The sequence below is a fragment of the Budorcas taxicolor genome, chromosome 2 (genome assembly GCF_023091745.1).
Source record: "Budorcas taxicolor isolate Tak-1 chromosome 2, Takin1.1, whole genome shotgun sequence".
Taxonomy (NCBI): Eukaryota; Metazoa; Chordata; class Mammalia; order Artiodactyla; family Bovidae; genus Budorcas; species Budorcas taxicolor.
Window position 1 is genome coordinate 17,713,009 of NC_068911.1, and position 15,531 is coordinate 17,728,539.

The 15,531-nt window shown below is 50.8% G+C and overlaps 1 protein-coding gene across 1 annotated transcript in view; it reads right to left on the reverse strand.

Moving 5' to 3' along the window:
* The window catches only part of KATNIP (katanin interacting protein), a 177,381-nt gene that overhangs the window by 140,433 nt on the left and 21,417 nt on the right, over positions 1 to 15,531 (reverse strand). Inside the window, exon 5 of the mRNA XM_052635696.1 lies at positions 6,419 to 6,550. Within this exon, the coding sequence (XP_052491656.1) occupies positions 6,419 to 6,550 (132 nt within the window). The remainder of the gene's footprint in view (positions 1 to 6,418; positions 6,551 to 15,531) is intronic.

Below are 15,531 nucleotides of genomic sequence, written 5' to 3' on the forward strand. Positions count from 1 at the left end.
TTCATTAATTTTCCCAAACTATCCTTAAACCACTTGCCCCTCCCCCCAAGATCTCACATTACACAACCGTGATATCTCTTAAGCCCCCTTTAACCTGGAACAGCCTTTCGCTGTTTGTTAATGCAACTGACATTTCTGAAGCCTCCAGGCCAGTTGTTTTATAGACTGTCCCTCAATTTGGCTTTGTCTGGTTGTATACCCCATTGGATTTCACTTTCGAAAAACATTTTTCATCAATGTTCCCAGCCTTGAGTTCAGTGGGGAAATGTTTGGCAGAGGAGAGGTCTTCCCCATCATTGTTTAAAACATAACTGATGGATGGCCACCTCTCAACACCTTCCTCCCAGGCAAAACATCAATAATATTCATAATAGACCCTGCCCCTAGGGAGACCTGGGCCCTTTCAGAAGCAAAAACAACGTAATGCGATTCCTGGCCTGTGATTGCTAATTTCATGGAACAAGGAGTCCTGGGGTCAGGGTTTCCAGTCTGGGCTTCTCTGAGACTTGGACAAGTGACATCATTTCTCATGTCTGTTTCCTCAAACTACAAAAGGAGAATGAAAATAGCTAGCACTGAACTCGCAGCATTCATGAAAGCAGCGATGGATGATATGTTCTCCAGTCAGCACTGGTCCCTGAGTGAGTGCTCATTTAATGAGCGCTTTTACTACCACTCAAGAAAACGACGAGAGTGATGCGGAGGAACCTGGAGTCTGTCGCACAGAGTGAAGTAAGTCAGAAAGAGAAAAGCAAAATAGCGTATGTTAATGCATATATATATATATATATATATGGAGTCTCGAAAAATGGTATAGATGAACCTATTTGCAGGGCAGGAAGAGAGGCACAGATGTAAGAACGGACTTGTGGACACAGTGGGGGAAGGCGCGGGGGGCGGGGGCTGAGCTGAGAGAGCAGCACCGATATATACACACAGCCACGTGTAAGAGATACAGCCGCGGGAGCTCAGCTCTGTGCTGTGATGACTTAGAGGGCTGGGGCGGCGGGAGGAGGGAGGCTCCCGAGGGAGCGGATATATGTATACATATGGCCAATTCACTGTGCTGTACAGCAGAGGCTAACGCAACGTTGTAAAGCAGTTATAGTCCAATTTAAAAAAAAGACAAGAAAGGCATGGGATCAAGTCAAGTCTCTAATGTGTTGTTTGAAACCTGCTGGGTGGACCAGAGATTTTTTTTTTCACATCCAATCCTGTTGTGATCTGTGCTGTGTTCCCAGGTGTAATTGGAGATTCTCCCATGGGGGTCTATCCTATGGCCCAGCTATTTTAGTACAGAGAAGACCCTGACCCCTGACAGTTAGGATCTGAAAGTCCATCTTACCATTACATCCTGAATAGTTAAGAGGATCCTTTCTCTGTCCGTACTGCTTCGAGGGTCAGGGCGTCCTTTTGCGTTCGGAAGGGAGAAATTAAAATCACAGGGCGTGGTGCTGGTGGGAGATTTGGTATCCTAAGGACAAGCAGAAAGAACTGGGCGTGGTAAAAGCAACTTACATCCCTGGAGATGAACGGGGTCCTCTTTCCCCTCTGTTGGTCTCCATGCCTCCCCTCATTCATTCTCACTCTTCATCTGTTGGAACTCACCCCTGCTTTACCAATATCACCTCAAGACACAGCTGCTAAGTGGACCAGGATTCACACTAGGGGCCACCAACAACCAGAGCCACTGGGTTCAGATGTCTGAGTGATACGGGTATTGTGAGATGGCCCCAGTATGTTGTTACCTAAAAACTGTGGGATTATCAGAGCCTGGATGGTATAATCCCATTTATGTGAAAAGTACAATAAAAAAGAAAGGAAAAAAAAGGCACTTGCTTAAAGGTTATTTATATGGTAATCTGAAACTGCAGAAGTTCCCAAGCTAGAGAACTGCCCTAAAAAAAAAAAAAAAAAAAAAATCCCTCCTTAAGTCTCACCTTTGAAATTAATGGAGGGTGACTGAAGGGATTTACTGAAGAGCCCTGCTGGGGACAGAGTGGCACAGGTGGGTCACTGGGGGATGCTCCACCAGTGGGGGAACCGCCACCTAATCTACATGGCACCGACAGGTGGGTGAGATGCCATGGGCCACAGCAGAGTCTGTATGTGGCAGCCCTCCTGGTGGCACACGGGTTGGCACGGGTCTCTAGGTGTCAGCAAGGAACAAAGACTTCAAAGCCCTGAATTGTAATTGTGGGCTAATATCTAATTCACGCCACTCCAGGATCTACACGATGCAAAGAAAAACTCAAGAAGGCTTTCTGGAAGTTGCCACAGTGGGCAAACCTTCTTCCCATTACCTGTCATGCTCTCAGGGACTGACGAGATAACTAATTGCAGAAAACACCCACTCATTGGGAACAGGCCAGGACCAGAACATTTCAGATCAACTATCTCATGTTGGATATAATTGAAGTATACTTTCAAGGAATACAATGTGTATATGCAATTTTCAGTCTGGATAGTCATGTACCTACCTATTCTCAGTAGTAGTCTCCAGGGCAGTGCAATTATGAGAGGACTTTTCTTTGTATCATTTTGAATTTTTACTATTGATCATGCATTATCAGGGGGAAAAGGATAACTTAATCATAGAAAACAATATGTACTTTCATTCCTGGTCCTTAAATGGAGCCAAAGGCATTTCGATGGAGACTTACTAACTGTTGCAACACATACCCCAAAGAGAGCCAACGTGACCAGGATTGGGCACTTGAGCAGAATGCTCTGGAAAGAAAAAGAGGTGCCCTCCTTCCCCTGGAGCTGTTAAGCTGCTCAAAACCCTACAATGGCTCCTCCGCTGACTCACAGTAGAAGCCCTCAGTCTTGAGCACAGCTCTCAAAGTCCAGTGTCATCTGAGCCTCGGCTCTGCCTCTGGCCTCTCCCCCTCTTCCTCTCCCCCTAGCGTGCTCAGCTCCGGCCACACCAGCCTCTGTGCTGTCTTCCCTCCTTGGGGCCTCTGTGCCTGCTGCCCGCTGTGTGTGGAAGCTCTGCTCCACCTGCTCACTTGCTGGCTTCCTTGAGGCCCCAGGTCACACAGCACCTCATCAAGGGCAAGCCCCCTCCTCCCACATAACATGGCAACCTCTGCCCACTTTCTCCAGCTCCTCACTCTGCCCTAGTGTTAATAAGTGTTAGTTGCTAAGCTATGTCTGACTCTTTGTGACCCCCATGGACTAGCCCGCCAGGCTCCTCTGTCCTTGGAATTTTCCAGGCAAGAATACTGGAGTGGGTTGCCATTCCCTTCTCCAGGGGATCTTCCCAACCCAGTGATCGAACCCAGGTCTCCTGCATTGCAGGCAGATTCTTTATTGTCTGAGCCACTGTGGAAGCCCTACTCTGCCCAGTGGCATACCATATACTTGTCTGCTTTATCTCCAGGATCTAGACGGTGCCTCGGATGTGGTGGGGACCGTGGTATATGCAACACGGTCTTGTCTAAGGGAAGAGCTACTACCCCCCAGCTCCACACATGGCTGTCATTAAAGAATGTGATTCCCAAATCTTTCCATTTTTCAAGAAAAGCCCTCAGTGCAGAGTGACATGGAATCTCCTGATTCTTAAATGTCAGCTAGTAATTCACATTTTTCTAAAAAGCACAGTCAACGGGGGAGGGGGGTGGAGGCCAACAGAACATGCTTGCACATGCCCCATCTGTGAACTCAGAGCACCAAGAAATTGAAGTTCACTAAGGATCTGATGGAAGGCGAAAAGGCTGGTGTGTTTCAACAGTGAAGGTCAGATGAAAAGTACACACGCGGACAGCAATTCCTTTTGCTCCACTTCAGGCTGCGCTTGCAAACAGTGTGAGGGGGACTGAGTATATTTAGCCAGGCGTTTTTTGTTTTTTTTTTTTTCCCCTCCCTTTCCCTGTTCAGATAGCATCTCTTAAGGCTTCTGCCTTTGCTGAAAACTGGCGTGGCCATTTTACTCTTTCACTTAGGAGGAAAATAACTCCAAGGGGAAATTGACTGTGAAGCCTCACGGAGGGCCCCCTCAAGATGGGGAGAAAAAGGGAAGGAGAGGAAATACAATCAAGCACTCACAGTGGAAAAAAATTAAGTGCGGGCGAGTGGGGCGATGCTGCTCCAGAGCAGGCGCACCCAGGAATGCTAATGGAGCTTAACAGCTTGTGAGGGACAAGCTGCCTGGTGTTCCAGGGAGCTTGGGAGCTTGCAAAGGAAGGAATATATGTTCATTTAATGGGGTAGGGGTGGCGGTGGGGGGTACCAAATGACCAAAGCAGGAGAGAGGATTAACATGCTTGAAGGCCACGCAGGCGTTCTGAGACGGGGCGGGGCTGGGGCTGTGACAGACTGAGCTTGGCTTCAAACCAGCCTCCCCAGTGAAGGGAAGCTGAAGGCTGTTAGCACAGACTCCTGAGCAGGGAACCTTTTGGTTGATTCAAAAGCAAGTGTGTGTGTGTGTGTGTGTGTGTGTGTGTGTGTGTGTTGTGTGTGTTGTGTGGGAGGTGGGTGTTGAAGGCAACAAAGTCCACAGTTTTGTCCGCTGTAAAAATCCCATTTCTATGGACTGTTTACAGAGACAAGGACATTGGGTCCTTCCATAGAAAAGAACATTTTTTTTTATCCAGGAAGAACAAAAATTTGCAATTAACGTTCAGATTTTCTGCAGCCGGAATGTGAAACAAAGTGATCCCTTGCTCCTTAATTGTCCTTCCTTGACGAGCAAAGAAGGGAAGACCAACATGCAACGGTGATCAGAGGAATGTTTCCAGGGTGACATTCCTGTCTCCTTTGTGAGTCATTTTAACTCTAGAGAAGCAGGTTTCACGTACAGCAGCGGCAGGCAGAAGGAAGAGTCTGTCCTGGGGAGGCTGAGGAATCTGCAGCTTGGGTCCATGGCTGAACAATCTCATTCTCAGCAAATGGGGCAGGACTGGCTCAGCAGCTTGACTTTGCCTCCTCTCTAAAATTCAGCTTCTACATAACTGTGGTGATAATCTACACACTCATCCTAATTGCAAAATCAATGCCCTTGAAATAAAACCCCATCCTCCATCCCCACCCCTACCCTGCTCACTGTGCACACTGTCTGGTTGGCTGCCCTGTTCCTCCGACCTCATCACCTCCTAACTCCCCTTTGCTCACATCATGCCTGCATCGTGCGCCTTGAACAAACCCAGCCTCAGGTCCCCTGTGCCTGCTGTTCCCTTGGCCTGGAATGCTTTTCCCCAGCTGGCTCTGTTTGATCCATCAAGTTTCAGCTGAAATGTCACACCTGAGAGAAGCGTCCTTTTCCTTTCTATCATGTAATGTTCCCTCTTGCCCACACTGTCCCACCTCCCCTTTCTGGTTCCCCTTCAACCCAGAACACATTATTTATTTCTTGATTTTCTTCTTTTTTAAAATTTTGTATTTCACTTTTAATTTTTACTTTGCATGTCTTGAAAGGTTTCTGAGTTTTTGATTTTATTCTTTATAGTCTGTCTCTCCCTCTGGAACATAAGTTGGTTAAGAATAGGAGCCATGTCAGTTTTGTTCTTTTCTGTGTCTCTGATGCCCAGGATTGAGCCTGATGCTCAAAAGTGGGTACACAACAAATGCATGGTGAAAGGGAGACTGGGATTTACTGCCACAGTTCCAAGGATTTCAGAAATGGAATGACAGTTGGAGGAAGGGAAGGGAAGCACCTCGGGGGCCGACCTTGTCAGCTGCTGCATGGCCAGGGACTCCGAGCTACAGCTACACATGGGCCGCTGGGTGTTTCCATGTGTGTGGTTCTGCTGGCCTGGGCGGTGGGGGTGGCAGAGGGTTGGATATTCAAAATATTTAACAGCAGGTGCATGCATACAGGGTTTCCCAGGTGGCTCTAGGAGTAAAGAAACTGCCTGCCAATGCAGGAGACGCAAGAGACATGGGTTTGATCCCTAGGTCGGGAAGATCCCCTGGAGAAGGGTATAGAAACTCACTCCAGTATTCATGCCTGGAGAATCCCATGGACAGAGGAGCCTGACGGGCTACAGTGCATAGGACTGCAAAGAATTGGACACGACTGAAGTGACTTAGCACGCACGTATACAGGTGCAGACAGGTTATCAGCTCGGCTTGCCTCCCCTCCCCTCCAGCTTTTAGGAACCAGGTAAATGCCACTCCCTCCAGGAAGCCTTCCCAGATCCTCTCCCTCCTGGTCCCCGTATGCCTGCCCCACCCCTCACCTCCCTCTTTCAGTAGGCGGACTCTGTGTCGGTGCCTCTTTTAGGCCAGACACCAGCCTCGCTGGTCTCTGGATGTGGGTTCCCAGCAGTGTGTAGCACGAGGTTTGTGTGCTCATTAAAGTGTAGCAAGTAAGTGCAAGAGGGAAGGGAGGCAGGCTCTTGCGAAGGGAGGAAGGAAATAAGAACTGTTAGCACCCCTGAGAGCTGCTCTAGCCCCAAGCTGAAGCCGGTCCTACCTGTGGACGGTCCCCAGAAGCATCCTTCACCTTGACAGTCACATCCCCACTTGGCTCAGAGTCTTCAGCATAGTCCGGAGGAGGCTGGATGTGGAGCCGCGGGCCAGCTTCCGTTCTGATCTGCACAGATTTCTAGGCACAAAAAGCCAGGCCGTTTCAGATATGGTGAAACGAACTCCTTGATTCCTCTGAGGGGCGAGCGTGGTAGGGACTCGGTCATGGTCAGGGTCAGGGTCCACCTGACTGGGCGTCACCCTGGACAGGCCGGCTGGATGGGTTGAACCACTCCTAGTCAAGTCTTTACTGGTTCTTATGCCCAAAGTGTGTGCAAGAGAATTTTACAGTAATTTTTTGCTTGGACATATCAGTAGAATTTTAGTAGGTGTTCAGCTTCACCAAATGGGCTTTGTGATCTAAATAAGTTTAGAGAAGCCTGGGTTTGGGATCAGGACTTCCCAGGGCCTTTAATAAGCCCCCTTGTACCCTCCTCCACACACACTGGGGACAATCCTAAAAATACTGGGTTGGCCAAAGAGTTTATTCGGGTCTTTCCATCACATCTTACAGAAAAACTCGAATGAACTGTTTGGCCAATCCAATAAAATACACATGAAACAGATCACAAACTTTTGAGGCTGTGGAAGCTGTGTGGTGGGACCCCATCCTCCTAGCATCCCTTGAGTCATTCTTTGGGTAACCCACCCCTTGGCCCCGTGTCCCCTGAACGTCCATTTCCCCTCCCTTTCTTGTATTGCATTTCCAGGTGATCCCAGCACTCCCTGTGACTAGGGGTAGGGGAACAGGTGAGCGCGTTCTGGCCTGAGTGACGTGGGGGTGAGGAGGAATGTGTGTATCTTCGAGGTTGTGCCCACCCTTGCCCTGACCCCCTTTCCAGCCAGCTGGAGTGAGGAGGTGATGGCAAGCTGCTGAGCATGGTGGGGAGGGGACAGCCTGTGGAGGAGGCTCAAGCGACGAAAAAGGCTATGCCTGGCCTCCTCTGCCACCTCTCGGAGCAAGGTGACGGACCACCGCTAACCTTTGCTGGAGACACCAACTTTCACGTTGTTGAAGCCAGAGTTACTTGGGTCCCCTTGCTTTCACAACCAGACTTGTACCCCAGATGGTACACCTGGCATGTGAAGGTCTGTAAGACCTGGCCCCACCCTCTTTCTCCTACGCTGATTCCCACACATACACTCACACACCTGACACCTGGGCCAAGCATAACTGTTGCCTGGCACCTGAGTATCAGGAGCTTTGTCAGCCTAGCAATCCATCCAGTGTGTAGCAGGGCTGCACTACTCGCCCTACATGGTACCAGATAAGGGGGCCAGACCTCCCCCTCAAGGGTATATTTCATCCACCGTGAACCCAGGAGCAAGCTGCCCGGCTAGGCAAGGAAAGAAACTGTCACTGGATCAGCGCTCTGACTCCCAACGTTGGCTGTGCTGAAATTGGTGGACAAGACTGGGGCCAGCGGAGGGTGAGGGGCGAGTCAGGTACCCAGAGAGCAATATCTAAGGGGATGCTTCCTATTGGTGAGGCTGTGCATGCGCACAAACCCGAGAGCCAGGGCCTCTTTAAATGTCACTCTGAGATTCTGATGGGCTTATGGGTTTCCCTGGTGGCTCAGTAGTAAAGAATCACCTACCAATGCAGGAGACACAGGTTCGATCCCTGGGTTGGGAAGATCCCCTGGAGAAGGGAATTGGCAACCCACTCCAGTATCCTTGCTTGGGAAATCCCATAGATAGAGGAGCCTGGTGGACTACAGTCCATGGGGCCGCAAGAGAGTCAGACATGACTGAGCGACTAAACCACCAAGCCCCCACCTTAGAATCAGGAGAGGTCCACCAAGCCCCATGCACTGGATCTACTTCCCAGCCGAGGGACAGTCAACAGTGACTCAGAGCTTGCATTTCCCGATGCCCTAGCTTTGGAAACCTCCACTCCCCTGGATAAGATGCAGCTTCCCTGCAAGCATAGTAAATCGTGTCATTATCTTGATAATGAAGATCCTGAGCCTTGTTGCCCGGCAGGACTCGCGGTGGTCAGGACGGAAGTCCTTTCTGAGCCGCATCCACACTGCCTGTGCCCCCCACCCCGCCACCATCACAATGGACACCAAGTCACTTAATGAAGAGCAGGTGCCACTCCAACAGCTTCAGGGGCCTGTGTTCCTTTAGTCCTCACAGCTACTCCAGGGGGAAACCGAGGCACAAGACTGTAAGCCATGTGGTCAGTGTCCCACAGCTAGGAGGCCCCAGAGCCTATATCTGAATCCCAGCAGCGTGGCTCCAGGGGCCTTACTGGAAACCAGGGATGGGCCAGTTTCCTGTAAAGAGTAAATATTTAAAGACTTTGCCAGCCCTGTGGTCTCTGCTACAGTATTCCACTGTTTCATTGTAGCTCAAAGCAGCCTTGCCTAAATAAATACGTGCATGCATGCTAAGTCGCTTCAGTCGTGTCTGTCTCTTTGCAACTCCATGGATTGCAGCCTGCCAGGCTTCCGTGTCCATGAGAGTCTCCAGGTACTAAAGTGGGTTGTTGTGCCCTCTTCCAGGGGATCTTTCGGATCGAGGGATTGAACCCGAGTCTCTTATGTCTCCTGCACTGGCAGGTGAGTTCTTTACCACTAGCACCACAAGATAAATAATAACACATAATAATGGGCATGACTGGGTCCCCCAAACACTTGATTTACAGAAACAGGCTGTGGTTGAATTCGGCCCCAAGGCTGTAGTTTGCTGCCTGACCCCAGTTCTGAACCTCCACGCTGTATTGACCCCAACAGGCATGTGAAGAAGAAATGTGTCCAGGCTGGGTTAGAGTAGCCTTTGGGGAGATCAGAGAGGGATTCAAGACTTTCCTGAGACTATTTAACACTAAAGACACAAGAGCTGGGCCGTAGATCATTCCAGGAAAAGGCCTTGGAGAGAGAGTGTAAGAGGCACAGAAGGCAGGTACGGAGCTCCCCAACGGAGAACAGGCAGGAGGCAGAAATGCAGAAGGAAGGGGCCCGGGACACGTTTTCTTTCACAGGCCATCCTGCCATGTGGTGGCACTCCCCAGACTCCAAGTGCGCCTGGCTGTTTACAGAACGGCAACTTCCACCCATCTTCTGTTTGACCATCAACCTTGTTGCCCTGGGCTCTGGCTCCCCGTGGGGTATCACTGCCTCCCAGGCTTTATCAATGTACTTTCAGAGCATTTGCTGGCACCAGCAGTGGGGTCTGTGGAGGATGAGTGTCACAGAATCCATAGAACTGGGGCTTCCAGGCCAGGAGGCACCTGGGGACTTCCCTGCCCCAGGTCAGGGTGAAGCTGTGAAGGCTTTGAAGTTCATGGCTGGGATGGGTTTTCCACCATGTGCCCCTCCCTCTTTCCCAGGAATCATTCAATAATGTTCAAATGCTGGGAAGAAACAGTATGAGAGAGGAGGAAAGAGGGAGGACCACTGGGCACGGGGACCCCGCTTGGGGTGCAGCCTGGCCCCTCCGTGCGTTTCTACTACTTTATCTGGAAAGGGAGGCCTGGGACAAGAGCCTTGCTACTCCACGTGCGATCCAGGGCCCAGTAGCATTGGCTTCTCCGGGGAATTGGTGAGAAATACAAAGTTTCAAGCCCCATCTCAGATGCAGGAATCAGAACCTGGATTTTAATAAGACCCCAGGTGGTTTAAACACACATGCAGTGGAAGAAGTGTAAGATCAGAAAGTCTCTGAGGCTTGGCGGTGGGCACTGTTGCTTCTGCCTGTCCAGTATGCAGTCCTCTGTATTCTGGTAAAAGTACCCTGGTTTTCTTTTGGGAAATCCTCCCCCTCCCCACCCCTAAGCCAAGCATTCACGTGGAACTGCATCCAGGGGTGGAGGGAGTGCATGACCCTGGCCTGGCCAGTCTGAGCCCGCTGGCCCTTCCTGTCTGAGTGATAGGTTTAGGGGACCGAAGAGCTGCAACAGCAGGTGACAGAATGTGAGTTGTGGGCTGCTTGCTGGTGGCCATTGTGGCTCTGCCAGGACAACATGGAAAAAAGCAGAGTTGGGTGATGGTGAACGAGCCCTGTTACAGTGTCTGAGCACCTGGATGCAGCCATGTCTGAAGTGGGAACTTCCCACAGGCAAGTGAGAGAGCTGGGCTCAGTGCAGCTCTACTGGCTTGATCTTAATTATAAACATAAGAAAGCACTCCAGGTCACGGAGAAGAGTCCACGTGTGTGTCTCTCTGTCCCATGGTTTTCCCCTTCCCTCCAAGGAGCTTAGCACAACAACTTGCCTCACCGAGGTAGGACAGGTTTGCAGTAGGGCATTAAGGAACTTAATCAGCAAGTCCTTACCAAGTGCTAACTGCATAACAAGGCTCTGGAAACATGAGGATGGGAAAAAAAAAAATGTAAACCAATGCCTTGGCCTCAAGGAACCCACTCAGCACGTATAACGGAAAAATGTGTTTATGAAGCAACATGTGACAAAATTAATGTGGTCCAGAAAGAGCTTCTAAATGCGGAGTGGGTGCTGGAGAGAGAAATAAATAGTCCTTCCATCTGGCCGGCTCTCCCGCCCCAGCCCCAGGAGGTGCCTCTGCCACCACGGAGAGGAGGTGGTGAGCAGCCCCACCCACACAAGGACGCCCACCTGCTGCCACCAAGGAGCCAGCCCCTGGGTGCACCAGCCCGCTCCCTGCCTCCCACCTTCACGTCCTTGCAAAGATGATGCCCGAGGTTCTGGCTGGCTCCCCGCTTTACCCAGAGTGGGTGTTTCTGAGCAGCTGCTCTCTCCTGCCTACTTGCAAGCACCCAGATCTGGTAGTCCCTTGCACTATCAACCATATACTGGAACAGGGTTCAGAAGCCCTAAACATCCTGAAGTGAAAGTGTTAGTCACTGAGTCGGGTCTGACTCTTTGCGACCCCATGGACTATAGCCCGCCAGGTTCCTCTGTCCATGAACTTCTCCAGGCAAAAATACTGAAGTGGGGAGCCGTTCCCTTCTCCAAGAGATCTGCCTGATCCAGGGATTGAAACCAGTTCTCCTGCACTGCAGGTGGATTCTTTACTGTCTGAGCCACCAGGGAAGCCCCTAAACATGCCTAAACACCCACAAACCAGTTTGCCAGCCCAAGGCCAGCTTGTTTTATACTCAGCCACACTCAGCCCAGTGTCATGCCCAGAGTTTTTGTGTATCACCACCCTTCTTAGCACAGTATTCTAAGGGGCGTGCGTTTACACTTATCATCACTTAGAAAAAAAAAAAAGAGCAAAGCTGAGAGGTGACCTGGATGGTTGCACAGGTTGTGCATTATATAAATGGCTCCCTCTAGGGGCAGGAGAGCTCCGAAGATACTGACAGAGACAGCTTTGGGTTGGGGTGGGGAATAAATTGATCTTATTTGATTTGGTTTTCCTGGATCTGTCTGATCTCTTACAACTAACAGTGCTTGCGCTCTGACAGTCTGTGTCGAGCAAGGTCACTGTAAAGCTGATGCTTTATGGGTTGTTTCACTTATTGTTCTCATTGCAGGGGTTTTCAAAACTCAGGGGGAAAAGAAAAAAACAAAACAAAGGGAAGGGTCCCCCACGCTTCACATTTTCACTTGTGAGTTTTCCTAGAGGTGCTTAAGCTGCCTGACCCCCAACAGGAAACCGGATATGGCAGCAGAGTGAGAACAAAATCCGTGCTTTAATAATTGCAATGAACTTGCTTTTCAGGCCTTTAAGGAAAGCCCACCCCACAGTAAATTGCTGGAAGGCCAATCCCTTCACTACCAATTTAATGCTAAGAGTCGATGACGTTCATCAAATCTGACAGCATTTTGGTAAACGACGGCTCTGTTGATTAGGCCGCTGTCCACCCAAGTATTACAAGGCTGAGGAAGCCATAAATCTTAATCCTCTGATAGCAGCAGAAAGATCTAAGGCCGAAAAGTGGTGGGGGAAGAAAGGACAGCACCAACTAGAGCCATTTATCACCACCAGCCCGATCCATTGTGCGGGCGGCCGCTCAGAAGCCCAGCCCAGCATAGCCATCTGGGTCCCTGGTCCCTCCAGCACTGGAGAGTCGGGAAGGCATTTACAGGTGGAGCAGTCAGCTTCTTGGCCAGCGTATGGATGACTCTCTCACCTTCTGGCCTAGGGATCCTGGAGTCTGTGCACCTGCAGCCCCTTCCATCAGGGTAGCTCCACCCAAAAGTGCTTCCTAGTTGCTGGGCAAGAGCCTAAGGAGGGAAATCTTTTCTACCGGAAGTAGCATTGGGCTTGGTCAGTGGAAAGATTACAAGTGCCTCAACAGAGTTTCAGGGGCTGTTCAGAGAAACCAGGGCTTCCCAGGTGGCTCAGTGGTAAAGAATCCACCTGCAAAGCAGGAAACATGGGTCTGATTCCTGGATTGGGAAGAGTCCCCCAGAGGAGGAAATGGCAACCCACTCCAGTATTCTTGCCTGGGAAATCCCATAGACAGAGGAGCCTGGCAGGCTACTGTCCATGGGGTCACAAAGAGTCGGACATGACTGAAGCGACTTAGCATGCACGCACGCAGAGAAACTGGCAAGGTGACAAGTCGGAGGGTGCAGGGATGTGACGGGGAAGAAGTGGTGCTGGCTGGGAGGCAGCCTGTGCCTGTGGGGTCCACTGCACACTGTGACCACTGTGTCCCCTGCTGACCCAGCCTGGGCCAGTGTGACTATAGCAAGGGACTGTGTGGCCCCACCTGTCCATCCTGCTGGGCACAGCGTACAAGAGAAACCTTGGGTCTGGGACAAGGCTGTGGTTCTGCTCCTGACGGGGTAGCCACCAGGGGCCACTGGAAATTGTGTAGCCCTGATCACCACTCGGCCAGACCTCTGGATGATGGTACCCATCCAAAAGGGTGAAAAGAGAGAGACTGCCTTCCTCTGTATCCTCCACACCCCAAAATCTGTCCCCATGTACTTTCCACCGTGGAGAAACTTTCTACTTAACTCCACTTCTTGGGGCCAAAAGAAGCCAATCCATTCCCTCCCCCTCCTGACAATAGTAGAGCAGTTGGCAAATTGGGTCTGTTTACTGTCCTCCCTACAGCCTCCTCGACAAGAAGGTGGGGACCAAGTCCCTGTGTGGGGGACATCTCTAGGGCAGGCAGGCTTTGAATCATCTGACCCGGCTCCCACCTTCAGTCGCAGCCGACTGAGGCCTGAGTGGGTGTCTCATCAGGCTGAAGCAGGCCAGCGCGTGGCCCGAGGAACAAAAATGAAATTAGAGGGCTTCCCTGGTGGCTCAGGGGTAAAGAATTTGCCTGGCAATGCAGGAGACATGGGATCGATCGTTGGTCCCAGGTGATCTCACATGCTGCAGAGCAACTCAGCTCCTGCACCATGGCTATTGAGTCTGTGCTCTAGGACCCGGGGGGCTGCAACTACTGAAGCCCATGGGCCCTAGAGCCCAGGCTCCACAAGAGGTGCCACTACAATGAGAAGCTGCGCATCACAACTAGAGAGTGGGCCCCCCACCCCACCCGCCCCCGCCACTGTGACTAGAGATAAAGCCTACACAGCAACAAAACAACACAGGCAAAAATAAAAATAAATACATAAATAAAATTATTTTAGAAATAATAATTTAAAAAAAAAGAATGGAAAGATTCAGATGGTCTCTCTCTTGGAAAATTTCAACAAACGAATATGGAGGGAAGGAAAAACTGTGACCCAGAGAAGGCTGCAGTGAGAAGACGAAGCTACGGGGAGGGAACAGCTGTGAGAGTGGGTGCTGGAGAAGGCTGGGGGAGAGAACAGGCCCATCAGGCTTATGGGGAGCCCTGCTTCAAATCCCCTTCCCCACCCCCAAGCCTGGTCCTTTCGGGCAACCTCCAGGGATGTTTCCCAAACAGGAGCCCAACACGTAATTCTCCTGCTGAAAACCCTCCAGGAGAGCCCTCGCATTTAAAATGAAAGCCACATTCCTTCCTGGGGTCTTCTAGGTCCTCTGACCTATGAGAGTAACTGACCCCGACACTCACTTACTCCACCACCATGAGCACCAGGAGAGTGGGCCTGGCCTGCCTCACTCATGTTCTGACTCCAGAACCCAGAAGTATCCAGTAAATGGTCCCCAGATGAATGAAGGACTGAATGAGAGTGAGAACATACTGGAGGGAAAAGCCACCCTCGGCATGTCCCCCTTGGCTGATAACGGCAGTCAGTGCTATTCACTGCCAGCTTCCTCTGTGCTGGGCACCACTGGGCGAGCTCAGTCATTCAATCCTCATTAACTACCTGGTGGGGAGGGTGCCATTACCAACCCTGCTTATAGAGGAGAAGACAGGCACAGAGAGGTTAAGCCACTTCTCTGGGACCGTTCAGCTAGTAGGTGGTGCAGCTGAGGCTTGGAACCCAGGCTGCCGGTCCCTGAGTCTGTGCTCTTAACCCTTTGGACTTCCCTATCACCTGCCACCGGGTGTTCTTACCTGAAGAAGTGGACTGCTGATGGCTGCCTTATGGGCAGGCAACCCAGCCCGGGGGCTAGATCTTTCCATTTTCCCGGGGAATTAGGAATCAAGCTTTTTTAAAAAATACATAAAATTTTTTGAATTAAAGTGTTAGCAAGTGACTAAGTCTCTTATAAATTGTGTGAGTCCCAAAACCATTATCTGGGGGGCAAGTTGAGCCCACAGGCTTCGAGCGGTTAATTTTCAGAGTCTACCAGAGTGGCCTTCCAGACACTGGAGAACAGCTGTGGCATCTTCCTCCCAGGATGACCTGTGCGCATGTCTTCACAGTTGGATCTTCCAGGGCAGGCACTGAGCCTGATTTGGGCATTTGGGGCACACTTGCAGACTGCCTGGCCCATGGTAATACATGTTCATTAACTTAATGGATGACTTCCTTCATGACTGGCTCCCAGTCCAATTGCAACTTCTAAAGACTCCTGTATTTGTCTCCATCTCTGAGGGGTGGTCCCCAAAGGACTGTGTATGGGTGGAGCAGAGTTGATGGGACGGTGCCCTCCAGCACCCATTTCACCCTCTTCTGAGGGTGCCTTTTGGTTCACTAGAGGCCAGAAAGCCAGACACTGCGTTTCCCAGCCTCCCTCTTAGCCAGGGTCTGGATGTGACATGGGTGTGGCTGATCCGATGGCCTCGTAGAAG